We start from the raw sequence: 25,916 nt of genomic DNA, 5'->3' as shown, positions 1-25,916 counted from the left end.
TCTTTCTTTCTATTTGTGTTTTTACCTCTCATATTTGTTATAGAGTTATTCATGTAGCGAAAATATGTATTGAAATGCATTTCCGCGCCCTCGAAATTCAATGCATGAGCGTCGCGAAACGTATTTCAAAGCATTTCGCGACATAACTGTAAATGCATTTCAATACATATTTTCGCTACATGAATAACCCCATAACAAATATGAGAGGTAAAAACACAAATAGAAAGAAAGAACCCAGAATTTCTACTCGTACTTGATGAATGGACGATTCTAAATATTCCTTCAGTACTTCTTTAAAAATTTAGTACTCGACACACTTCAAGAACTCACAACTCAGCTCCTATTAAAAACGGGGTGAAATTTTTTTTTGAACCCGTTTTCAGCATATTTCAGAGTATCTTTGGTCAACAATTTAGTAAATTTTAAAACACTAATTCAAAAACGGGTCTTTGATAGACATGAATATTTTCGATTCTAGAATTTCTAGTAAATTTTAGTACTTTGTTTTAAAAAATTCAACCAGTTGGGAGAGTTTTGACCGTTCTCAGTAGTTGATTGACATTCTCTGCATTTCTAATCATTCCTCGGGCCCATTTTGTAAGGATGCTGAAGTTATATGTTTAACTGATGATACTCATCTTTCCATGTTTTTTTCAGATGGTTCAAAAAGACGATCACACAACTCAAAGAAGTTGGCAGCTCCCTCAAACATCATGAACGCTCCAACAGCTCAGTGACTCCGTGAATGCAGTTACTGAATTGTGCATTTTAACTTTTTTTTTAGTTTGCTTCATGTATTTTATATTCACAAAAATGAACAAATTTGAAATATTATCAATGCTTGCTTCTCCTTTTTTCCCTTTGCAAACGGTACAACATTTTGACCTCCGTTTTCCGCAAAAACCTAATTTTGTATTTATCTTTGTTATATATTTTTCACTTTCCCTTTATCATGTTTTGCATTTAAAAAAAGATTTCTTGATGCTTGCGGACCTTTGTGCTTCTAGCGGTGGTGGTGGTGGTGCGTCTTCTTTTCGTTTCTTAACGTGTATTTCTGGGTGGATGTGTGTGCCAAGCCAACGGGAAGCAAAAGAAAAAGAGAAGACGCGAGCGGGATAGAAGATGAGGCAAAAAGATTTAGAGTGAATGGGGGAATAGAGAGGAACAGAGCAGCTCGAGCTCTATGTGAGCCCCGCACGCGTAGACAAAGTAGCAAGCAAATTTTCCACGCACCAAACTTATTATTCTGCCATCTATGTGAAAACAAAAAAGTGTGCGGAAAAAAGAGAGTTCGCAGAGCTGCCTCACTATTTTTCTGCCGTCTTTTTTTCAAAAAATGATGCTATTTAACTTTTTTACTTCCTAATCTTTTTCGTCACCCCTTTTGCAGTCCCACTTTCCAAAGTGTCTGTCCAAGAAGTGACTAGTATAATCGATTTGACAAATTGCCCTCGTTTTTCACATTCAGAAAACAAAGCAGAAGCTCAACATCTTAACGGCTCGGTTTTTTTTTCGTTTTTTCTTCATTCTTTTTTCTTTTATTTTTACAATTGTTCACTCGAGTTTCAGATGAATTCTGAAAATATTTCAACAAAAACTATTTGCTCGCATCGTAATTCATCTTGCGAATCTTCCATACAGTTCATGAATTCGACGGCTGCTGCAATCACATTAACAGCGGGAGAGGTAACTTTTAAATGAAAGTTAGAACGACAATGAAAAAATAGATACGGAAAACAGTTCAAATTGTAGGTTTCACGAATGAAACAAGTGTTATCGTCTGCTTTTGAATTAGAGGATACTGTAGGAAAAAGACATCAGACATGTTAATGAAGCTACACATTTGAAATCAGTAAAATAGGATACAGTTTTCTTACATACCGTGTTAGAATACAAGTCTAGGTAGATATAATTGAAGTTACAGAACATTCCATTTTTCAGGAATAACGTTTTAGGCCTAAGTCTATTAGGTGGCTCCAAGTTGATCGGGTTGCTTTTGAAACAAAAACTTCCAATGTGCAATTTTAAAGGTTAGCGAAAACAACAACAACATGCTTCATGGTATCAATGGAGTAGGTTTGATAGACTTGAAGAGCACTGATAACGAAGACCAATGCTCGCATTCAAGCAGTCTAGAATCGCGGAACTCACTTACAAACCACCAAGGCAAGTTCTGAAATTGTATAAAAACTTACAGGGTTTGTTTCAGGAAGTCAAGATGGTGATGGAGAATCTGGGTCAACTTCCTGCTCAGAAGACTCATTTGAAATGTCAAGTACTTGTAGTGCTAGAGAGGAACTTTACGAAGGTTAGAAATGAGAAAATTGAATAAATATATATAATGTAATATGATGATTAAGAACGACGACGGTTGGAAAATAATGAAGTGGTTTCACGAAGATCGGTTTTCAAAGATTCAGCCAGCTACGAAAAACATTTTGAGTAAGCCTTTGGTTTCTATTTTACAATTTCTGAAATCTTCATTTTCTTCAGTGAAACGCCTCAATCAACCAGTAAAAGTTATGAGAAAGATGCAAATTTTCAACAAATCCGGCAGACTGTTGCGAACCAAATTGAGCACATTGATACTGGTATGTTTTTTGTGAGTGTGAAATATTTTGTATTGAAAGTTATTTGTTTTTCAGCCCTTCCACAATTAGATTTTGCCAAACTTGAGAAACAACTAACAACAGCGGCGAAGGAAAGAGAAGACGTGGAACGGAGGATGGCAATTGATTACGTAAGTATTTTTGATTACAAAACAAGCGGGAAATTATATATTTTAGATTCCCGAGAGAGACGCCTGGGTAAAACATACTACCTTAAGTCATCATCGAAAACTCAACTCTATTTTGAGACTTCCTCCAAGCAAAAATTTACAGGTATTGATAATAATTTATTACTTCATCTTCAGTTTGTTTTAATGCGTTCATAATCTACAATTTTCTATTACAGGTTTGTTTTATGAATGAGCTTAGTGAGACAGATACAAACGGAGAAGAATCTGAAGATTCTGATATGGAGCACACTCACGTTAGAAAAAGCAAATCGGTACCGAACTTAAAAAATGCCGCAAATCCTGATCTTTTGGATCCAAAAACATTGAACGAGTTGGTTGAAAAACTTGACAGAAATCTTAAGCTCAGTGAAAGTGAGTTATCAGTGAATACGGGTTATATCTCAAAATCGATATTCTCAGACGAGCGGTGTAAAATGCTGCGACACGTAGCTCAACGGGTGATGCGAATTGCTGAAGAAAGAGCGAAAACGTCACTGGCAGAATATAGAAGGTGCGTTTAATACAGTGTGAGAAAACGAGGATAATGCAAGTTATAGGCGAAGATCTAAAGCAAGTGAAATTCCGCGACAAGCAAGGCAGTATTTGAGCAAAACTAAACTGCCGGATATTCGACTAATCCATCAACAGATCGAAGAAGCCATAAGTCGTAAGTGTCAGCTCTAGTGTGAATGAGAAGCAGATAAAGAAAGATATGTCACATCTATACTGAACAAATCTGCCGTTTATTATTTGAAAATATTTTATCATGTAGTATTTTAGGAAAAAACACTGAGCTAGTGGGACTCCTTTTGGAACGGGACAACCTACACATGGAACATGACTCATTTAGACTTGATATTGACGACTATACTCAACAAAAATCACCGGTACATATGATATTACAATTAGAATACTGTAATTATGTGATTTCAGCTGATCTTCCTTGACATGAAGCAATTGGTGCAGCTTCAGAAAAAACTGGAAAACAACTGAAATGAACCAATCATTCACAAATTAATTATTTTTGTTATTTACAAGAGAACCATACATTGAAAAAAACGAAAATTTGTTAATGGTTTGTCAAAAGAAAAGATTGACACAAAAGACATATCTTACCATAAATTTCGAAAATTTTACCAACGCTTTCGGCTTCTGAGATGAATACTTTTTCTTTCGAAGTTATACAATTATCGACAAGAAAAATCCGATTTTAGTTTTAAGGTTCTCTTGTGAGCTCAATGTTTTTCTCGTTAATATTATTCATCTGAAATATTTTCATTTTTAGTAGTAAATAACATGTTTAACCCAGTCGAATCACTCTGTCGTTTTTATTTGCAATAAAATATTTTTGGTTGATTGACGATTATTACCCGCCATTGTTGGATACTCTCGAAATTGACTGGCTGACGTTACCGCTTGCCGATCAGAGAAACGAGAAACCGTCAGATATGATTGTTTCACCTCTCTCTCTCATTTCTCAAACACATAGAAATTGGAACTGTTTCAAAATTCGAAACGAACAATTCTAAAAATGAGAAATCCTGATCATTTTGAGAATTTTGAACTGAAAATTTTGAACTTTCAAATATAAAAAATATGTATATATTTGTGCACGGTTTGCTCTATCTTTTAACGCCAATTTCAAGAATATATACGTCATCAATCATCATAAAAACTTGGAGGATGCGTCATCACTGACAAACGCCCCTCTAAAACAACGCCACCTGTAATAGAGCGCCGATTCGGAGGAAAAAACGACTTATGAGCAAATTAAGGTGAAGGATGAGTACGCAATCATTGATGTATGCAATGTAATTTTTGAATTTTTCGAACAATTTTATAGTTTTAATTACTTTTTTCATATTGTTCTTCGTTTGTTTTTTAAACAGTTTTTTTCGAACTCTTTGAATGCATTGACTGGTGATTTGATTGCTAGATCTTTTTGAGAATGCGGTTTAGGGAACGGGCTTTATGGAGAAGACGACAAAAAATTCAATGTTTTTAATTCAACGGAGAGCTTCCTGGAGGACTAGGAACTATTAAACAGAAAACGGAAGAAACTATAGGGGAATCAATTTGTCCACTTAATGATAAAGTTGGAGTTCGAGACAAAGAAACCGAAGACGATATTCGCCAAGACGTTGGTGAAGATGATGATAGTGAAATTTCTCTTGATTTTATTTTTAAATCAATCTTATTACTTTTTGTTGATTCTTCTTCTGTTTTTTATTGTTGGTGGAATTTTTTTCAAAAATTTGTTTTCGAAAAATAGATCGCCACCCTCCAGTAGAACGTCACCTGTAATAGACCGCCACCTCAAGACCCCCTCAGAAAAATAGAACGCCACGACAGTTTTTACGGTAAGTGACTCCATCAAACAAAACGTTTCAATAAAAGTGTTCACTGTAGTGTTTAGAATTGTTATTTTAAAGCATGATTTATTTATTTTTAATCAATTATTTAAAAAGTGAACCAAAATACTAGAATGATGAAAGCTGATAAAAATAACAGTAACATTCAGAGTAATTCAAATTTTATTGGAGGTCTTTGTGTTATTGGTATGTGCAAATGGCCCAGTTTTATCGCAAAAAAAGTTGATAAGATATTCGCTGATAAGAAGAACAGTTGGGGAGCTCCGTCTATTTCGTTGCATTATTTCTTGATGAGAATCAATTGAAACTTATCTTGCATAACGTATTCATAACAAGAAACACAGATGGTTACGAAAAAGTGAGTTTTTTTTGCAATCATCCGTTTTTTTTGTAATTTGTTTTTAGGTATTTTATAACTGTTGCTACTGTTGTGTTAGGAGGCAGTGCGCAATTTTACAGTTATGGAGTGGTCAACCCTGCACAAGTAATTATTACTGATTGGATAAATCAAACGTATATCGAAAGGTTCCGTTTCAAATCGTATAGTTGATCATCGATTTTTTTATTTCAAGGTACAAAACTCCTTTGTCGTTGACAGTGTCAAATGTAATCTGGTCGTTTGTTGTTTCGAGTATCGCGATTGGTGCGATTTTAGGAGCATCCTTCACAAGGTGTGTAAGTTTGATCGGCTTGCTTGAATGAATTAACGGAATTCAGAATTATTGGTGAAAAATACGGGAGGCGAAATGGTCTAATTTTCAATGGAATCTTAAACGTCTTTGCCGCGTTGTTTGAGCTTGTTGCTAAAAAATTCAGGTATTATTCAAATCAAATTGAAAAAAATAATCCATCTTATCAGTTCAGTTTTTTTTCTAGTTTACTTTTATTGCATTGAACATTGATGAAAACGTAGTTAGTAATATTATTAAATACATGTACACCATGTCAATATTTATATTCTCATGTTTGCAGTTCGCCGGAAATATTGATATTTGGTCGATTCATTTATGGAATTAACATGGGCTTATCAAGTGGACTCGTTCCAATGTACCTTATGGAAATTACACCGTACAAGTTTCGCGGACCAGCGGGTACCCTTCACCAGGTGAACTAATGGTGTTTGATGTAATGTGTATATGCAACGCATTCAGGTCGCCGTTGCCTTTTCCGACTGGTTTTCACTTTTGATTGGGTTACCAGAAGTGCTCGGAGACGCCAACAACTGGCCTCTTGCATTTGCACTCCCAGGACTGCCTGCACTTGCACTAGTCTGTATTCTTCCTTTTTGTCCGGAATCTCCTAAATATACACTTGGGACAAAACATGACAGAGAAAAAGCGTTAAGAGATGTAGAAAAACTGATTGGTAAAGATCATGCTCCACACATGTTTGAGTCTATCGTGCGAGAAGTGGCTTTGGATGAAGTGAGTTCATTTTCCGCAGTAACAGTGTCATCCTTTACTAATTAAAGGGAGATGGGACTTTCAAAGAATTGTTCACACGCCGCGATCTTCGAGTACCACTTGCTGTATCTATCATAGTCATGATTGCTCAACAATTCACTGGATGTACTGCTGTTTTTGCATATTCCACAGACATGTTTTTAAATGCTGGTCTGAGCCCGTTAGTTTCCTCATTCTTTAATCGACTTCATTTAATGTTGTGACTTTTAGATTGCTGGCCAGATTCAGTACCTTGGCCATAGGAATCGTTTATTTTTTATTCGCATGCACATCGCCATTCCTTATTCACAAAGTTGGTAGAAGATCGCTGTCTCTTTTCCAATTGGCTAGCTGTATGGTTGCTCTGATGATGCTTTCTTTATTCACATTCCTTCAAACTTATGAAAATGTAAGTTTTGATAAAACGAATTTCCCCTCAAATTGATATTTACAGATTGAATGGGCACGGTACGGAACCATTTTCTCATTGGTATTTTACATGTGTGTGTATGGTGTAGGATCGCCAATTCCATGGATTATCGCCAGTGAATTGTTCACACAACAGGTACAAAACTATGACTGAAAAATGCACTGTTCTTTTCCAGTTCCGTGCAACTGCTGTGACAGTATCTGTTTTCGTTGCTTGGACGTTTGCTTTCCTGGTTAGCACTTCTTATCTTCCATTCCAACAGGTAAGAAAAACTTGTTCATATTTTTCTGTGCGAGCATGACATCAAAAACTATAATCCGTGCTGCGTTGATTTGATGGAATGACCAGATAAAGAAGGGGCGCCTAGTTGTGCAATTAAAGAAAAGTTAGATTCAAAAATTTTTTAAAACTTTAATCTGATGGAAAAAAAATGGAAAAACTGGAATGGAAACTTTATGAAAAAAAACAGGATAGGAGTTTTTGCGGATACTAACTCATAAGAACAAAAAACACATTTCAGCTTGTCGGAGTCACTCTCAGCTACTTCCCGTTCATCATAGGACTTGCAGTTTTTGGAATCTTCATCTACGTTCTTTTACCAGGTTTAACTCACTTTGTATGAAGATGATAACTGATATGACTATTTGTTGCAGAAACTCGAGATCGACCAATGGTAGAAATCGTAACCGAGGTTCATCACCGAACTGCTTCACTATCTGCTGGACGTCCGTGGGACGCAAGTCGTCCACCGAGTCGACAAGAAGTACAACGCCTTTTAGATACTATGGATCCTCGAAGTTATAGCTCTTATGACAACGATGCAGCCAACGAAGAGTAACGAGTGGAACAATTGTCAAAACGTTTTTTCATGGTTGCATTTTACTTAGATTGTTTGTGAATTCCATAACCTATTGACTTTTTTTAAATGAAATGATCACAAGAGTATATGAGAACACTTATTCATTGAGATCAGAAACAAAGCGAAGTAGAAGGGTTTTAAGGACGGGAGGAGTGAGCGGAGAAATTATGCGATAAAAATCTATTCGTTGTATGGCTTTGTACCACGCTGAATACCTTTGTTGTACGGGGGGGGGGGGGGGGGGTTGAAAGTAAAAGACATGAACTTAACAAAAAAACAACAATGCAAATTAAAATAATAGTAAGATGATAAACTGTGAAACTTGAGATACTATTGGAGTTTGAGATTAATGCGATTCATGATGGAATGCATCTTTTGTGGACTCTCCAACGGCCAGCTCCACTTGTTAATCAGTTTTCCGTCAGAAACATCAGATTCAAACCAGTAGCACAACCAGAACCACCTGAAATTAGATTTATTTTTCAATGACAATGAATAATGAATATCATTTCAAAACTAATATATGTTAGCTTAAATTTCAAAAGCTCAACAAACCATCATTCTTTTACGTAATCTCAATTTTTCATTCCCTTTTTTCCTCCTATCTATCTATAGTTTTCTGAAATTGAATAATTCAATTTAAAAAAAACACACCAAAGTCTACTCAGTGGCGCCTGAGGTCTGTCCTCCTTTTTCATTTCGAAAATTTGGTGATAAGACCAGAAAACGTGACTCGTCAACCAGTATGCAATCAGCACATCCATTGTATAGTGGCCGCCTGACACGACAAGCGCTCCAATGCCAAGAAAAGTGATAGGCGCGGCGATGTATCTGCAAATGAAAAAGTTTGACTTGGTTTTTAGTCTGATGGAAACTCCTGCATTCTGGTACAACATTATTCGAGTCGGCGACGGTTCTTGCAATGGAAACATATAAGAGCATTTTCATGACACGTGTACTAATTTTTGTTTCTTATTGATATTATATCTAACCTGAGAATAACCAGTCCTCTCGGCGTGTACTGCAGCTGGACAAAATACATGATTGTGAGTACAACGGTATGTCCGCTGAACATCAGGTCTCCACAAAGAATCTTATCCTGTCCAGAAGTAAGTCCTAGTGTTATCACATAAGTGAGAAATCTTAAATTAACAAAATATTTGTCAAACGTAAATCTAATTACTCACCTAGTTGCGATTTCCATACCGTACATTGCAGTTCGGTTCACTTGTGGCTGACATATCTCGTCTCTGTTGTGAAATGAAGGAGGCAGGAACGTGACCCCAAGAATCACAGCACGAAGACCGTACATGATGGCACCCAAAATGAATGTACGACGAAGGACAATCCACCGCTGGTGATGAAGGAAAATGATAGTGAATGCGACGATAGAACTGCAAGTAGTCATGTTATTTTCAAAAGTCAGTGCGAGAATTCTGAAGAACGGATCATATTTTTGACAGAATTGAAATTGTATATAAAAAGATTTATAGGGAACGTAGACTAACTGGTTAGAGCGTAAAATTTACCTGACAGTAGACAGAACATCTCCAACACTCCATGCCCATCTCTGTTGTGGAATGATCATGAACGTGAGATCAGGAAGTGGCTCTCTAGGCACGACATCGTGAATCACAGTGAGAAGGAAGAAATTGAGAAATGCAGAAAGCATGAGGCACAAAAACGCCGTCAACGTTTTGAAACCTTCCGAATTCCCATGATGTTCATAATGTTGATATGTGTTTTCACAGATGAACTGAAAATTGATACTGTGTGATTGAAAAGCGTTTGGACTGAAAATATGTTTTAAACAAATCGAAAAGGCGACATGGAATATTTTCTCAATCTGTGTATGTTTTCAATAGCCGCTTGATTCAATCATGTTGAGTCGTTTATCAAATTTCGTTGAATAAAATAATATCAGCACCTAGCTTTGTTTTCACGAGCAGACTTCATTTCGACTTTAATCGTTAGAAAGAGTGGTTTGAAGGTTTCCGAATGAAATCATTTTTATCAGAATACCGCCAACATGAATAAATATTTGCAAAATAGACTGTCGTTAAAAGAAATAGCTAACACGGTAGAGCGCACCCCCAAATTTTTTTCGGACTTAGTAGATGAACTTTTTTTTCCAATTTCAATTCTCAGAAATCTACAAAAACGTCACAAACGTTTTTCACCTGTGTTGTTGGAATGACGTTTTCCGTGCCATATTGGAAAAAAGATTTATTGAAAGTTATTTTTACGTGTTTATCGTTCTAATCATTTTCGTCGTCCTTTTTTGAACTTTCTCTTTACTCACCTCTTTTTGAATAGGAGTTGGCTCTGGGTCTATAGGGTCTATGTTGATAACAATTCCATTACTGGCACATGGATCCCGCGACTGGAGCACATCTGTGAACTCCGACCTGTTTGTCATCTGGGAAAAAACAGAGATTGCAAGACGTTGAAAAATGAAAGATATAATAGGGAATGGGAGAGAAAAATACTTAGGCGTGACGAAAAAATGTTGCGAGTGATAAATCTTTGTTTTATTTCAACGTGACTTTCTTAGAAATTATTGCTATAAAAAATCAACAACGCGTTCTTGTTTCTGTTTTTTACTTGAATAGATCGATTATTTTCTCTGTCAATCTTTACGAAAATTATTAATGGAAACAAATCAAACTGATTCATTTTCCTTACAAAATAGAAAAAACGCGCTTTACAAAAACAATGTTCGTGTTGTTTTCCCGTTCGATAGGTTTCCTCCAACCCTCAATACGAATCGAGACAAAACAAATGTGGCATACACACAATGATGGCGGGAGGCAAGGTTTATGGGTGAATTGGCGCGCTGGGACACCCTTCCGAGGGCGGCAGTCCGCGATTTCGCGTAGCCTTCTGTGCAATGCGTACTCACACCCTCCTCACCCAAGCATCCCCTTCATTCACTCATCATTTGTTTTGAAAAGAGGAGGGAGGACGACTCCTAGCCAAACGCACATGTTAATTATCGGTTTTTTTCTGACTGTGTTGTTCTGATTTTGATCGACTTCTCAGGATATATGAAAGAAATTTTTCTTTGGCTAGTAATAGCTTTAATTAGACAAAGAGCGTACCCATACTGCCAAACATATTCATTAAAGGAGGTCAGACATTAAAAAAAAATGTTTTCCTGATATTTTGCATAGATAACCCCCATGAGGGGTTGAACTCATGACAGGCAGCTCAGGGGTATAGCGCCGCTACCGGCTGAGCTACGGGAGCGCGAAGGCGCCTGACCACCGATGGTCTACATAAGCGCGACGCAGTTTCGTCCCCCGAACTGTCCCCCGAAGTTTTTGCTGTCTCACCTCCTTTAATTTCCTCTATTTCTCCTCTTTTTCAACTATCTCGTTTCCATTTCATGAGGTATAATGCAACAAATTCACTCGTGTTTGCATTATTTATTCAAACATTTCGCTCTGTTCTCTCGGCAACTCGTGGCAACACAGTTTTTTCCCCAATTTTTGTCTTTACAGATCGACATTCTCAAATCAGAAAAATGGTCGATGAGGATAAAAAATCGGGGACGAGGTGAGTTTCTGCATTTTCAACATTAAATACCTCCAAATAGATTTTCCAGAGTATTCAAGAAAACAAGCCCGAATGGAAAAATCACAACATATTTGGGGAAACGAGATTTCATCGACCGCGGCGATTATGTTGATATGATAGGTGAGTTCAAATTTTTTGAATGAACAACCCCAAGATATCCCCAAGTTTGTATCGATTCATGAAATTTTTTTGAGATTCACACTATATTGTTCTAGAATTAGTTTTGTTCCCTAGTAACCATGTGCATTTGAAAAATATTATTATTATTATTATTATTGTACCATGCCGCTTCCCTTGTGACTTGCTGAAAACTTGGAATTAATCGTGATTATTCCCACCAAATTTTTTTCTTCAGATGGCATGGTTCTCATCGACGAGGAATACGTAAAGGAAAACAAAAAAGTAACTGCACATCTACTAGCTGCATTTCGCTATGGGAGAGAAGACCTTGATGTGCTCGGATTGACGTTTCGTAAAGATTTGATATCGGAAACGTTTCAAGTGTTCCCACAAACGGAGAAAGCTATCGCGCGACCGTTAACAAGGTTACAAGAACGGCTGAAACGAAAACTTGGTCCAAATGCCTATCCGTTTTGGTTCGAAGTTGCACCCAAAAGTGCAAGCAGTGTCACTCTTCAGGTTGGTTACGATAGTCGTTCTCCTCCGAAAAACTGTATCACCCAGCCTGCACCTGGAGACACTGGGAAACCTTGTGGAGTGGATTATGAACTGAAAACTTTCGTTGCCTGCACAGAATCAGGCAATTCAGAAAAATCAAAGAAAAGGTTCCACTATCTCTTTTTTCCTGAGAAACCGTTTTTCTTCCAGCGCAATAACTAACACCGTCCGTCTTGCCATCAGAAAGTTGACTTACGCTCCGTTTGAAGCACGCCCACAGCCAATGGTCGATGTCTCGAAATATTTCATGATGTCATCCGGTCTTCTGCACATGGAAGTTTCATTGGACAAAGAAGTAGGACTATATTCATGCCCCTTTTAAAAGGAAGTTTTTTTATCAGATGTATTACCACGGAGAATCTATCGCTGTTAATGTGCACATTCAAAACAACAGCAACAAAACGGTCAAAAAGCTAAAAATATGTATCATCCAAGTAGCCGATATTTGCCTTTTTACAACTGCTTCCTACTCATGTGAAGTTGCTCGTATCGAGAGCAAGTAAGTGATATATAAGTGTGTTCACGTAACCCTTGTTTCCTTTTTTCAGCGAAGGATTCCCAGTCGGGCCGGGAGCTACACTTTCCAAAGTTTTCTCTGTCTGCCCTCTTCTCAGTAATAACAAGGATAAAAGAGGACTCGCACTGGATGGACAACTCAAGCATGAGGACACTAATTTAGCTTCAAGCACAATGTAAGAGCAGAAGCATTGAGAAACAGCGAGTCGAAAAAAAAACAGATGAGATGCAAAAGAGGCGACGAGAGGGGGAGAGTTTGTAAGGAAAATGGAGAAGGAAATATGCTTCCGTGTTTCCCTCCTCAGCAGGTTCAATTCAATTTCTCCCCTTCCTAAAATCCTTCACTACTCAACGAAATGAAATTGAGAGTTAAAGAAATGGGAAATTTTGCAGATTGGACGCCAAAACTTCAAAGGAAAGCTTGGGGATTGTTGTGCAATACAGAGTCAAAGTTCGTGCTGTGTTGGGACCACTGAATGGAGAACTATTTGCTGAACTGCCATTCACTCTCACACACTCCAAACCTCCAGAAACACCAGAAAGAACGGTAAATCATACTATCTCATATTTGCATTGAACATTATTTATTTTCAGGAGCGTGCTTTCTCGATAAGCGATGCTACTAATGGCTCCGACCCTCAAGATATTGATCTCATTCAACTACACGAAGAACTGTCAGTAATGTTAAACACACGTCACGCTCTCCAAACTTTAAAATGTTGATTTTTCAAAATGTCATTTTCAGAGAGCTACGGGATGATGACGATCTGATCTTCGAAGATTTTGCTCGCATGCGGTTACACGGAAACGACAGTGAGGATCAGCCGTCACCAAGTGCCAACTTGCCGCCAAGCCTTTTGTGAATATGTATTCAAAACGATCAAAAACAATTGTAATAGCTTTTCTTTCATCACTGACTTTGTAATTTATTTTTTCTCTGTCATTTCTTTCTTGCTGCGCTTCAAAAACCCCAACTGATACAATCAACATCCCTTCTTTTCCCACATATTTTTATTTTGTAATCAATCAACCTATATTCCCATGTCTGCCACTCCAGAAGGGCATTGTTTCAAGAATGAATTAGTTTATGTCAACAGAACAATACACACACGCACATATACGCACTGGGGAAGGTCAATGCAACGGGTCGATTAGATATAATCTGCCGGGGGCCCTTTTGCGCAGCAGCAATCGCGCAGCAACGTCCGCGCAGCCATTTCTGCCCTTTTCTGTGTCCTACGACACTCCGTCATAACGCATTGCGCCTTGTTTAGTAATCTGCGTCTCCTTGTTGTCATACTCTATTTTTGTGGAGAAGAACTGCGTTTTTATTGTGGTGGCCGCTCAACTTACTAACTACTACTTATTTATTTGGCAAAATGCTGAACAGTTTGTTCTTTGTGAACACTAGCGGGTAAGTGCATCTTATTCAAAAAGTTCTGCTACCTTTGTACATTTCAGAGATGTGTTACTGGAAAAACATTGGAAATCTGTTATTCACCGCTCTATTTGCGATTATTTCTTCGACATTCAGAAGAAGGTCTGTAGTCTGGACTAATTTAGTACAAAACTCGCTATATATTTTTCAGAGTAATCACTCGGAAGATGTTCCTCCGATCATTTCAACCCCACATCATTATCTGATCAATGTTTATCAGAATAATCTGTATCTCGTCGCGGTAATCACAATAGAAAGTGAGTTAGAGTTTTGTTTATTTTCGAAACATTGATTGTTCTAGCTCCTCCACTTATGGTCATTGAGTTCTTGCACCGCGTGATTCAGACGTTTTCTCAATATTTTGACGAATTCTCGGATTCTACTATAAAAGAAAACTGTGTGATGGTATTCGAGGTTTGTTTCTGATTTACCAATACTTCGAGTACTAACAAAAGTTCCAGCTTCTTGACGAGATGTTAGACAATGGGTTTCCACTGGTTACGGAAATGAACATTCTCCAAGATCTGATCAAGCCGCCCAATTTTCTCAGAAACATTGCCAATCAGGTTACTGGACGGACAAACTTGTCGGAAACGCTTCCGACAGGACAGCTCTCGAATATTCCATGGAGACGTCAAGGAGTCAAATACACAAACAACGAAGCTTATTTCGACGTGATAGAGGAGATCGACGTTATTGTGGATAAGCAAGGATCAACGGTGTTTGCTGAGATCCAAGGATATGTGAGTTGGTTTTTTTTTGGAAATGCAGTGTTCAGTCAACTAGGTGTCTTGCCTCGGTCGTTAGAAACCTGGTAAAATAAGTTTTTGAAACAAATAACACTCAAACCGAGAAATGCAAATTAAAATGACAATTTACAGATTGACGTTTGCTGCAAACTATCGGGCATGCCTGATCTTACTATGACACTTATCAATCCTCGTCTTCTGGATGATGTATCGTTTCACCCATGCGTACGATACAAACGTTGGGAAGTACGTGAAGCCCAATTACAAAAAAAAAACTGTTTTTTTTTCAGAATGAGAAAGTATTATCTTTTGTCCCGCCAGATGGCAACTTCCGTCTTCTTTCATATCACATTGCGGCGCAAAAGTGAGTTACATGAGAACAGTTAATTATAATTTTCACTGGATTTCAGCATGGTTGCAATCCCGATTTACGTTAGACACGTAATTTCACTTAAGCCAAACGCGGGAAAGTTGGATCTCACTGTGGGACCGAAGTTGAGCATGGGAAAAGTTCTAGAAGACGTTGTTTTGGAAATGGTAATGCCAAAATGTGTTCAAAATTGCAACTTGATTGCGAGTCACGGCAAAGTCGCTTTTGATCCAACACAAAATTGATGCAATGGACAATTGGCAAAATCGAAGTTGGAAAGCCCTCTACGCTAAAAGGCTCTGTAGCATTGAGCGGGACATCAGTTCTTGAAAACCCGCCAATTTCACTGAAATTCAAAATTAACCAGTTGGTTTTATCCGGTTTGAAAGTGAGTTTATATGACGGATTCCAGACCATATTTATCTTTTTTTCAGTCAATCGTTTGGATATGTATGGAGAGAAATATAAACCATTCAAAGGTGTTAAATACATCACCAAAGCGGGTAAATTTACCATCCGTACTTAAGCATTCCACATTTTTATGATGATCTCACTTAACTATTTCTAATGTATCTACTCACACATTGGCATTCAATGGAAGGATAATAAATTTTGATCTGAAAGTATTCTTATAATTGAATGATGTTTACGGGTTGAAAACCCTAAAATTTTTCAGAAATAGTTTTTTTATTAGTTTTTCATTATTGATTACAGAATTTCGATTAAGACGGGTTAAAGGACATCAGTATGTTGAAAATAACTTTCATTATATCGACGTGGATTTGTGCTACATTGAGTCTTGCACCAAGAGAGGACCTCATAAAAACACTAAAATTCAAGCCAGATCGGATGACAAAAACGTCTATTTTGAGAGAACATGATAATCTGAACGATGATTTTCATCAACCCAACAGCCAACTTGAATTGACTCAGCTAGCATACATTACTCCGGTGAGGATTTCTTTCAGATGTGGTGAAATTCGTAAAGAGCTATTTCAGTGGAACAGAGGAGGTTACGATCTGGCTGAAAAAACTGCTCACAAGTTGACACACGTGTCTCCCGTTTGGTTTCAAGCCAGACCATCACAAATTGACGGAGTTTTGAACACCTGCAAAATTGAAGGAATGCATGAGATTAAGCGAGGTTCGTGATTTTCGTCGGTTTTTCGATACTCATAATGAACTTAAGATTGGTTGGAATCATTGAGAGAGAAAAACGAGAAAATCAAAATTGTTCCTAGAATCATATTTGACGAGTGGAGTTCTGAACAAATGAAGGCGTTTTTGATGGATGCCCAAACTGCAAAACGCTGTTTCGAAGATATTGCAAATTTCTACAGTGTTCGTGTGATAGCACCTATACGAATTTCGAATCAATTTGAAGATTTCAGAGGAACCAACTCGATGGAGCAGTTGTTGAACTGTATATGCAAGCCTTAATATCTATACAATCTCTACAAATCAAAAGCGTGATCATCGAGAGCTTGCATGATTTAAAGAAATCATTCAGAAAATTGCACATGCAAGTCATTTACACTGTTCCAGCACCTCTCGAATGGGACAAGTAGGTTTCTGAGCTGTTGGTCATTCAAAACGTTTTTTTTTTCAGCCAGCCAAACAATTTGATTACACCAGGCGAATACCGCAAACTAACCGATGCTGCAGATTTTGTTCAAATCATGACGTATGACTACCGTGGTAACAAACCTGCCGGAGTTGCTCCATATGATTGGGTTAGTGCTGATGCGTTACCAAAACTATTAAAAATGATGTTTCTGTCTTTCAGTTCGAAAGTTGTATTTTCTATTTGGGTGGTGGTACGAAAACACTGGCAGGACTAAACTTCTATGGTTACGAATTTTCGAAAGGAAAGGTGGATGCGATCACTTTCGACAGGTCCGTTATCTCTATTTCTAGACCTATGTAGTTGACATTTTGTTTCTTCAGGTATCTCAAAGTCTTGAAATCTGACAAAACAACACTCTCATTTGACGAGAACTCGATGGAACACAAGCTGAAAACACCAACTTCAGTGATCTACTACCCATCGTTGACTTCTCTCGAATTGCGAATCAATATGGCTCATCGTTACGATGTTGGAATTGCTATTTGGGACTACGGACAGGGGCTGAATCACTTCACGAACCTGCTCATTTGAATTGGATTTAAAGCTTTGTGAATAACATTTTTTGAATATGAAATAGCTCCGGGTTTTTTTTAATCAAAGATTCTATTTTGTGTATTTCAGGAAAATAAAGTATAAAACGTCTTGAATTGATAAATGTAAGGATTTTTGATATAAAAAAGTGGCGGGAAGCACATCAAGTGGAGAGACCCTCATACAGTGAAAGAGCGTGGACGATAGAAGGATCTGCCTTCGCGCCCTCTTTGAATTCCTCGAGTGTCAATTGAGCGTCGTTATTCTGCAAAAAGTCACAATTCTGCGCTCTGTTCAGGCATTTAAACTTTGTTTCCCGCTTTTAAAACTAGATACAGTGTTACAAAAAATTCTACAACAGCGGAGACGGTATGTTAGTATTTTAACTTGTTCTAAGTTGGAGAAAAAACTTTTTGATTTCAAAATTTCCCACACAAAATTATTATCAGAGACCCGCACAAAACTGAATCAATGTAAATCTGAACACATTTTGGTCAATCTTTAAGGTTAGTTTTTTGAAGCTTTTTCATAATCTATTATGAAACTCATCTGCTTGAAGAAAATTGATTTTCAAATCTGATTATTACAGCAATTAACAGTTTTAAAACATAGTTCAAAGGTAGACACATATGCCTGTGATGTGAATTGGTATTTTTTCAAATAACCAAAACAGGAAAATTGTATTTCATTGAATTCAAAAAAATGCTGCGCTTGTTTTCTCAGCACCCTCGGGATTAAGGAAAAAAGAAAAACAAGTCTATTTAGCTTTTCATTAGGATAAGTGAATAAATCACGGTGAACCTAAACTCCATTATACCAACCTTGTCCATCATTCTAAAAATGCGATCAACTCTTTTTTCCGGCGTGTTCTCTTCTTCAGGAAGCTGTACACTGGTTCCGACCATTTTATAGATGGAGTCTACTATTGACAGCATTTCGTTCCGCGTGATAAACCCATCCTGATCCAAATCGTAAAGTTTGAAGGCCCCTTAACATGACGATTTATTATGCTTCGTGTCTCCTGTGAGCACTTACAATGAAGTTTCTCATCCAAGTTTCCGCGTGATGTGATTGACAAAGCACGAATGAACTCGTGGAATTCAATGGCTCCATCCTGAAAAAAATATGACTCAGATGAAATCAGTTACACTCAGCCTCACCTTGTTTTCATCAAACACCTTGAAAACAAACGAAGCAAAGTCGGAGGGATCGCCTTGTGGAAAAAATTGCTTGTAAATTTTTTGGAATCCCTGCAAAGTATGAACTTTGAAAAACACTTTCAAAAAGTCACAATCGGTAATAAAACTGCTTGAGTTTATACCACACAAAATATATATAAATGCCCGAAAAATCTTAACTCACTGCTTCTGTGAGCATTCCATTAGGACAGTCCCGTACGAATCCCTTGTACCACTGCTTTATTTCTTTTTCGGTAACTAAAAAAAGAACACTTTAAGTTTGGAAATGGTCAAATTTGTCATACAATAAGTTTGTTCAGCTAGTTCTCTAATTTGAGAACCCTTTAATTTGCTATTTCCCTTCCCCATCTTGCGATGGAAATCAGTGGTCGCAAAATAATCGGATACCAGAAGACAAGATGGTTTGAATAAAGCCGACTGAAACAAAATAAGAAGCGATGGGCAATTACTCTGAAACTATAGAAAAATTGGCAGCGGAAAATGCTATAAAAAGAATAGCAGAGACCGATGGGTAGAATGCGTTAATTGAATAAAGGCATTATTGGCGCTACAATTTTTTGTTTCTCGTATACACTAAAATGAGCATCGAGATATAAAATTGTGTTATTTCAATTGACTTTTCGTAATTAATCGTGATAGTTTTTGAGATTCCTGTTTTTCTGTTAGAAGTTCGAATATGATAGTTTGTGGTGTTAAAAATCAATTCTTTGACAACTAACTTAAATAGTAAACAACAAAAAATTCCCGTGGTTTCGTTTAAAAAAAATGAAATCTATTAGTATTTGTGAAAAAAAGAAACTGAAACTGAGCCAAGCTCAGAGCACAGAGAAAATATTTTTTTTCTATATTCAGGTGTTTAGAAAACTTCAGAACTTGCCAAGACCGATTAAAAGCACATCGACGGATGTACACACGTCATCAATAAGCTCCAAGTCGGATGCCCCCATCAGTTTATCCTGGGGAGAATAGTGGTTTAATGTGAGAGGCTCGAAACGGACAGCCGAAAAAGAAGAGAAAACTGGAGGTGTGCGAAATGGCTGGGCTACTCCAGTAATGCACAGCTCACAAAAATCCGGCAGTATAGGCAAATAGAAGTGAAACGGGAAGAGAGAGACCATGTGAGAAAATGAAAGAGACGAGCAGCAGTAGGCCCCCGTAGCAACCCAATCACTGCGTTGCTAGGATTAGCGATTTAGTTACAAGCGTATGAAGAGGATAGCCAAAGACGACGACTATGTGATGAAGCGGGAGTGAGGAGAAAGAAGAAGACCAAATCACGGTGCAGTACAATCCTCTGCTTTCATTCCTTTCACTCGCTCTCTTTCTCTCTAACTCGATATCCATGTCCATTTCATGAATAACCGGAAAATGAGTTTGCCTTCAGAAATTCTCACTGAGAGCTCACTCTTACAGAGGACGAATTTTTGGCAGCAATGTGCAAAATTTCACGTTCCCCCAGAGCAATGAGATATTCGAAAATATACTTATGCTAAAACGATTGTACTCGGAAAACTGAACAGTGATGAACAATTTTAAAAAATAACTTATGTCAAGAAGAAATCCAAATAAAAAGAAACAAAGGTTTAGTTTGTTTCGAGTGAATAAAATAAAATATTACAGCACAGTATTTTTGTTTTTACTAAACTTCCCATATCATGATATCAAAGATAAAAAACCATTATTCGGAAATTTTAATAACAAAACAGCTGAAATTTTGGCATTGTTCCGAAAGTTCAAAACAGAGCAATTGTTTTTTCTGGGTTCTCGAATACATGTACTTCGACGAGATGTTCATTTGTTATCTTTTACCAAAAAAAAAACAGATAATTGGAAATGTTTCTTTCATCAAAAAGAGCAAATAGATCATGTTTCCACTTAAAAAAAGAAAGAACCTCCTTTACTTTCATAGAAACGGATTTCGAAGGATCAAATTTCTACAAATTGACAATGACAACTTTCCAGAAAAACTACAGTTTTGGTATCAAAGGCATTTTTTTAGAACCGGGCTACCAAACGAAATTGAAGTATAATGAAACCCGTAGTACTAAAAACAGCCACAGTTTCCGAGGAAAATGTTGTGAACAGAATAATTATTTATTAAGAATTTGTTATTCTGAGCGTTAAAAAAATGCTAGATGCACAATGGAATCTTGAAAAAAGCTCAAAATGTTGTTGTGGGGTTTGAGAAGAAACAGAACAACAATTGGGAACTCTTGTTTTTGAGAAAAAAACTATGGAAGACAAGCTTAATATATTATGCTAGCTCTTGAAAGTGGAGTTACGCCAGTGTTCTGTACAGAAGCATTATTTTTGACTGCTGCAATAGTTTAGGAAGATTGAATAAAACGCGAAAATGAGAGCTGAATTTATTTCATTCAACAAAAAAAATAGAGAGCAAAAAGGAAACAGCAATAGAAATTGAAAACGCTGAAGCTTCTTCGCACAGGAGAAAATAGGAGCAAAAAAGAAAAGCGAGAGACAGAACAAATTATTCATCAGAAGTAAACATGGATAAGTTTCATCTATTGCGGGGCACACACACACCCTCTTGCCTTCAACACCGCCAACGCTTGACCTTTGGTTAAAGTGTTTGAGGTGGGTGCAAAGAAAAAGCAGACTAAGGCATTCCTATTATTCTTGAAGAAATCGTTTGAACAACAGAATCACAATAAGCAAAGGTGTGATTTCAAAAACGAACCAATGGAAAATATACCTGGCTATTTCTGAAAAAAGTTCTGAAAACTTCAGAGATTTCTAAAACTATTCAGAATAAACCAATTTATTCCAAAAGTCACCGAAAAGTATGAAATTGTTTCAATTGTTCAATAAACTTCTCATAAAGACACATTTATTCAAATTGAGGAGAACTGATTTGATTCAAAAATTCGAAGCATTTTTAGGGCGGAAAGCCGGGTCATGATTGGTAGGTATCTTATATCAGCTTTAAGACAATACGAAGAAAAGCAGCAAAGTTTAGCACACTGTTTCATTTCATGCAAGACCCAAGTATTTTCCTATTATATCTGACCACGTTTTTATAGAATCGAATCATAAAAAAATCTTAAAGGAGGCGAGACAGCAAAAATTTCGGGGAACAGTTCGGGGGACGAAATCGCACCGCGCCTATGTAGACCATCGGTGGTCAGGCGCCTTCGCGCTCCCGTAGCTCAGCCGGTAGCGGCGCTCTACCCCTGAGCTGCCTGTCATGAGTTCAACCCCTCATGGGGATTATCTATGCAAAATATCAGGAAAACTTTTTTTTTTTTGGTGTCTGGCCTCCTTTAAACAACAACTGTTTCTTATTTTTATAATTTAAAGGTCGCATTCAGAGATATGAAAAATTATTACTATTAACATATTTGTATTACAAATAATTAAAGAAATAAATTGTGAGAAAACTTTATACAAATGTCAGCATATTTGAAAAAATGTGAGAGCGTACTCTGGAAAACTCATTGATTCTGATCCATTCCCAGTTTTTGCACACCGAGCGCCATCCCTCCAAACATATTGAAATCATCATTCTCCGAGTTTTTCAATGGAACCAACTCTTTGAGACTCTCAGAATTTCCATGTGTTATTGCAATAACGGATGTTCCTAGAAAACAAGTTTCCGTAGAAAAGTGAGAGAAAAAAGTCTTGAAAAATGTTAACCTGAATTTTAACGTACCGTTTATAGTTCCCAACGATGTGTGTTCTACAGGAAAACTATGAAAAACACTAGCCAAAAATAACAAGGAATACATGACAACCAATACAAAGTTTTGATGGTGCATCAGTTTTCGAATCGTAATGAAACTTCAATTTTGAAGTTTGTCTCTTTAACTAATGATATCAGAAATCATCGCTGGTCAGTCAGTCACGCACGACGTACCGACACACTACGCCTTTTTTAGTATAAACGAAACGGCGCCAGTTTGGTTAACCAATTAGCGAGATCTCTTTTTTAATACTGTCAAAGGACACCAACAATTTTTTGAGAGTGCTGTTTTTAGAACCATTCAAGTTGATGAAAATAAAATCAAGGCGACAGGTTGATTAGTTTGTATTTGGGAACCGACTCATTAGAAACATATGGTGAAAAAATAAATTATGTACGAGTCATGTACGTAGGCAAAAAATAGTGAGGATGGCAAAAATACAAATATATCACAGTCCGATTCACAAAATAAATAAAATGGAATGATTTGAAGATCATGGTTTATACTGCTTTTGTAGATTTAGCATGATGCTCAGAGAACTCATCCAGGAACCTGAAAGTTAAGAATTTGGAAATTGTTGTTTGTAATAGATGATTGAAGAATCATCAAGCATGTTTCGTTTCAAATTTGTGCGAAATTCTATTATTCATTTTTTTTTATTGGAAATCAGTATTGTGGAAAATCTAAAACAGTACAGTCAATATCATGGTACGCTTCTTGAAACTTGAAATTGAAAATTCGTCGTTTTTAAAAAAAAAGGTACTTCCTCGCTAGGCCAATTGAAAAAAAAACAACTTTAAAAAACTTGTTTAAACTTTTCAAAAGGAACGAGATTTCTGAAATAAATTTATTGACTGCCTGTTTTTGACCTGTAATATGAATCAGCCTGTTATGGCCTATTTTTGTCGCGTTGACAAGTATACCAGAGAAAATTTTGAAAGAGTGGTTTAATGTTTAAAAACCAGAGTAATGTCGTTTATTGTCGGATTAAAAAAAGTGACACCTGAAAATCTCGGAGACGGCGCTCGTGTCGATTTACGAGGGGGCGGAGCAAAAACGGATACTGTAGATAATAAATTTATTTATGTGAATTTAGTGGGATTTTCTGAACAAAATTTTGACTTCTTGGTATAAAAATGATCGCTAGCATCTCTAGAATTTATTTTTCAGCAAAAAACTGAACTCAAACGCGAAAGTAGCTCGAACGAGCCGAAATTCTGAAATATTACGTTTTTGCCGCACTTTTTCGTAGATCAAAAAAACAAAAGTTTTCAAATTCTCAGGTGTCACTTTTTTTAATTCGACAATACTTACGATTTTGTGTTCAGCATGCAATTTCCGGCGAGAACTACAGCCGGGCCACCAAACCCTTGATCTCTTTTTTCGTTGAGGTTTCTGACGAACGCCGCTTCTTCATAAGTTGCTCCTCCAACGATAAATACTATGATATTGTCGTTGCGATCACTGATAAATGTTTTTCAATTTCAAAAGTGTCAACGCTTGTCACGTACCATTCATTACTCAACAATGGATAATTTTCTAATCTCCCACGCTGGCACATCTCCACAAGGGATTTGAGATATGGCGAGTGTTGAGTGTAAATGTTTTCAACACCTTTCAGTCCTTTGATGAATCTAAAATTATGAATTTTATGGGTAAATGGAAACTGCAAAAGACCTTTTAGTGATATCGATTGTTGATTGCCCTCCAAACAAGTCCGCAGGATGTCTTCCGGCTCCACCATACGAAAGCAATACTTTACATGTTTTCTCGATTTCCGATTTCAAACGCTGAATGTACATTATTGAGATCTAATTTGAATTTTTTGATTACCGGCGGCACTTGTTCGAAAAGTGACTTCAATTCGTTTGAGGATCCTTGAAACCGAAGAGCGTACAACAGAATCAGACGGAACATATCCTGTAATTTGCTCAAATTGTGAAAACAACAAGGAGTATAAAAACCAGCATGACCAGGTATACTAATAACTATCAGATCAAAAAATTGTTGTATAAATATTATTCGAATCAACGTTTACTAACCACATCTCTTGTTTTGGAATTTTTCAACAGCGACCGAATTTTGTTGATACATTTGTTGTGGTCCCCGTCCGACACAATTGTTTGTTCCAGCTGAAAAATGGTTAGTTTTTATAGTAGCCTTCTTCATTGCTCTATTTTATGACTGTTACTGAACTAAGAAGCGCCTGTCACCAAAAACAAGACAAAGAAAGGAAAATCTCAGTTACCTCAGAAATCTCCAACAAATTGTGTTTTTGAATAAGACTACTAAGTTCTCCAACCAAGCTGACGTGCTTCGACACTGTACCACTGATTTTTTTGAACTGAGGATAATCCTCCACGAATTTCTTCATATCTTGAATCGACTCTAAGTTTTTGTTGATATGCTTTTTTTCTTGGAATTCGCTAATCAATGTCTTGATATTTTGACCGATCTCTCCAAAATTAGAAGTGATGTTTTTGGCAAAGAAATCATCATGTAATTCACTGAGAACAACGCTCTGGTCCGCACACGTGCAACGATTATTTGTCAGGGCGAGCATCTCGTGGATCATAGCTTCATAAGTCCATTGGTTGAGTAGCGGCGTTGCAATGTCTTGAAAACGTTCGATCACTAGGAGTGTAGTATCTCGTTTTGCGTTTTCGAAGAGACCATTCTCTCGACGAATAAATTGGGCAACCTCATCAGCAATTTTTTGGCAGTTCGGAGAGTTTTTCTGATATCTATAATCTTATCACAATGATCTGAAATCTGAATAAAATCAATAAAACTAACCTCACAGCAGGATTTTTGCGCATCTGTAATAGCAAAGCAATGATTCCAGACTTGATTCTATCCGCCGCATAGTCCTTAACTTCAAACTTTAAATCGAAAATGTGATAAAGATTGAGGGTGAAAAGATCCTTTCGCAGGGGAATCCCATCTAGAAACAGTTCTTGAACTTCTCGCACGGTCTCATTCTTGTCGGATTCTGCCAATCGTTTAACGTCGAATTTGTTCACAGTGTTGGTGAAATCTAAACAACGATTCGTCATTTTAGTTGTTTCTGTGCAAAAACTAACAGAGATAGTACTGGCTGAATCGCGGCTCCTGAAGTTCTTTGACCAAACGATCGATGTTTTCAGCTGTAGGACGAACAAAGACAACGCATTTCAGATTTTTAATGTTTTCCGCTGAAGATCTGTTTTCGATTCTGTCGAAAATGTACACTTCTTTTTGCATGACTTCTGACTGAGCGAAGGCGCATGAAACGGTTGGAGTCTGTAAAATTGTCCATGAACTTTTCAAACGTTTTTGAAACACACCGTTTCCGCGTCCATGAGAAGCAATTTCATTTGTGAACCGGCTAACTGAATCATGTCCTGTATGAGTTTCCGGCTTGAATGTACGAGATCCATTGCTGTATCACGAAAAATGATGTTCAACTATATAGAATGATGACGTTTCTAACAAGATGGAAGAGGAAATTGCAAACCTTCGGCCGTCAACTAGCGACCCCCAGCCGCCTTCCTTTCCCCAGCCCCTAGCCAGCCAACTTTGTCTCGTTTCTTTTCCCTCTCTAACTATTTCCTCGAGGCCAATGCATTAGGAAGAAATGGTGGGGAGGGAGGAAGGCAGCAGTAGT

The 25,916-nt window shown here is 37.3% G+C and overlaps 9 protein-coding genes across 9 annotated transcripts in view; 6 read left to right on the top strand and 3 right to left on the bottom strand.

Annotated features, from left to right (window-relative positions):
* CBG08089 overlaps positions 1-2,311 on the top strand; it is a gene marked incomplete at both ends in the record, with an annotated part of 5,352 nt that extends 3,041 nt beyond the window's left edge. Inside the window, 6 exon segments of the mRNA XM_002643178.1 lie at positions 658-742; positions 745-794; positions 1,942-2,023; positions 2,028-2,170; position 2,198; positions 2,204-2,311. Of these exon segments, the coding sequence (XP_002643224.1) occupies positions 658-742; positions 745-794; positions 1,942-2,023; positions 2,028-2,170; position 2,198; positions 2,204-2,311 (469 nt within the window).
* Positions 2,312-2,539: 228 nt separating this feature from the next.
* On the top strand, positions 2,540-3,772 carry CBG08088 (the record flags this gene model as incomplete). The annotated part of the gene is given in 8 exon segments (XM_002643177.1): positions 2,540-2,591; positions 2,646-2,740; positions 2,787-2,882; positions 2,956-3,151; positions 3,200-3,290; positions 3,337-3,446; positions 3,560-3,702; positions 3,707-3,772. Coding segments are annotated over 8 exon segments (849 nt in total), but the record flags the coding sequence as incomplete, so codon positions are not given.
* A 1,723-nt stretch (positions 3,773-5,495) lies between these two features.
* CBG08087 lies at positions 5,496-7,861 on the top strand (the record flags this gene model as incomplete). Its single annotated transcript, XM_045238679.1, has 12 exons — positions 5,496-5,509; positions 5,557-5,676; positions 5,724-5,822; positions 5,869-5,967; positions 6,124-6,256; positions 6,303-6,575; positions 6,623-6,774; positions 6,825-7,002; positions 7,048-7,158; positions 7,199-7,285; positions 7,544-7,625; positions 7,677-7,861. 12 exons carry the CDS (start codon positions 5,496-5,498, stop codon positions 7,859-7,861), a joined length of 1,533 nt encoding a protein of 510 aa, XP_045093658.1.
* A 351-nt stretch (positions 7,862-8,212) lies between these two features.
* Cbr-sms-2 lies at positions 8,213-10,301 on the bottom strand (the record flags this gene model as incomplete). Its single annotated transcript, XM_002643175.1, has 6 exons — positions 8,213-8,345; positions 8,537-8,713; positions 8,875-9,024; positions 9,070-9,276; positions 9,412-9,638; positions 10,185-10,301. 6 exons carry the CDS (start codon positions 10,299-10,301, stop codon positions 8,213-8,215), a joined length of 1,011 nt encoding a protein of 336 aa, XP_002643221.1.
* A 1,107-nt stretch (positions 10,302-11,408) lies between these two features.
* On the top strand, positions 11,409-13,518 carry Cbr-arr-1 (the record flags this gene model as incomplete). Its single annotated transcript, XM_045238678.1, has 9 exons — positions 11,409-11,440; positions 11,490-11,581; positions 11,817-12,246; positions 12,290-12,434; positions 12,481-12,638; positions 12,688-12,831; positions 13,049-13,202; positions 13,250-13,329; positions 13,401-13,518. The coding sequence occupies 9 exons, from the start codon at positions 11,409-11,411 to the stop codon at positions 13,516-13,518; spliced, it is 1,353 nt and encodes a 450-aa protein (XP_045093657.1).
* Positions 13,519-14,034: 516 nt separating this feature from the next.
* Cbr-apm-3 lies at positions 14,035-15,738 on the top strand (the record flags this gene model as incomplete). The annotated part of the gene is made up of 9 exons (XM_045238677.1): positions 14,035-14,069; positions 14,117-14,195; positions 14,245-14,350; positions 14,395-14,507; positions 14,555-14,836; positions 14,975-15,088; positions 15,133-15,206; positions 15,253-15,392; positions 15,647-15,738. The coding sequence occupies 9 exons, from the start codon at positions 14,035-14,037 to the stop codon at positions 15,736-15,738; spliced, it is 1,035 nt and encodes a 344-aa protein (XP_045093656.1).
* A 323-nt stretch (positions 15,739-16,061) lies between these two features.
* CBG08083 lies at positions 16,062-17,370 on the top strand (the record flags this gene model as incomplete). Its single annotated transcript, XM_002643172.2, has 7 exons — positions 16,062-16,163; positions 16,212-16,356; positions 16,402-16,553; positions 16,604-16,776; positions 16,822-16,945; positions 16,999-17,108; positions 17,160-17,370. 7 exons carry the CDS (start codon positions 16,062-16,064, stop codon positions 17,368-17,370), a joined length of 1,017 nt encoding a protein of 338 aa, XP_002643218.2.
* Positions 17,371-17,533: 163 nt separating this feature from the next.
* On the bottom strand, positions 17,534-18,917 carry Cbr-ncs-1 (the record flags this gene model as incomplete). The annotated part of the gene is made up of 6 exons (XM_002643171.1): positions 17,534-17,635; positions 18,192-18,358; positions 18,406-18,484; positions 18,531-18,620; positions 18,733-18,806; positions 18,854-18,917. The coding sequence occupies 6 exons, from the start codon at positions 18,915-18,917 to the stop codon at positions 17,534-17,536; spliced, it is 576 nt and encodes a 191-aa protein (XP_002643217.1).
* A 3,853-nt stretch (positions 18,918-22,770) lies between these two features.
* Cbr-vps-45 lies at positions 22,771-25,689 on the bottom strand (the record flags this gene model as incomplete). Its single annotated transcript, XM_002643170.1, has 10 exons — positions 22,771-22,822; positions 23,585-23,734; positions 23,782-23,904; positions 23,948-24,060; positions 24,104-24,190; positions 24,313-24,402; positions 24,519-25,014; positions 25,067-25,307; positions 25,354-25,552; positions 25,597-25,689. 10 exons carry the CDS (start codon positions 25,687-25,689, stop codon positions 22,771-22,773), a joined length of 1,644 nt encoding a protein of 547 aa, XP_002643216.1.
* Positions 25,690-25,916: the final 227 nt, after the last annotated feature.

This window comes from Caenorhabditis briggsae (genome assembly GCF_000004555.2).
Source record: "Caenorhabditis briggsae complete genome, chrX, whole genome shotgun sequence".
Lineage (NCBI taxonomy): Eukaryota > Metazoa > Nematoda > Chromadorea > Rhabditida > Rhabditidae > Caenorhabditis > Caenorhabditis briggsae.
The sequence above is the reverse complement of the archived record's forward strand: the minus strand, read 5'-3'. Positions and strand labels throughout refer to the sequence as shown.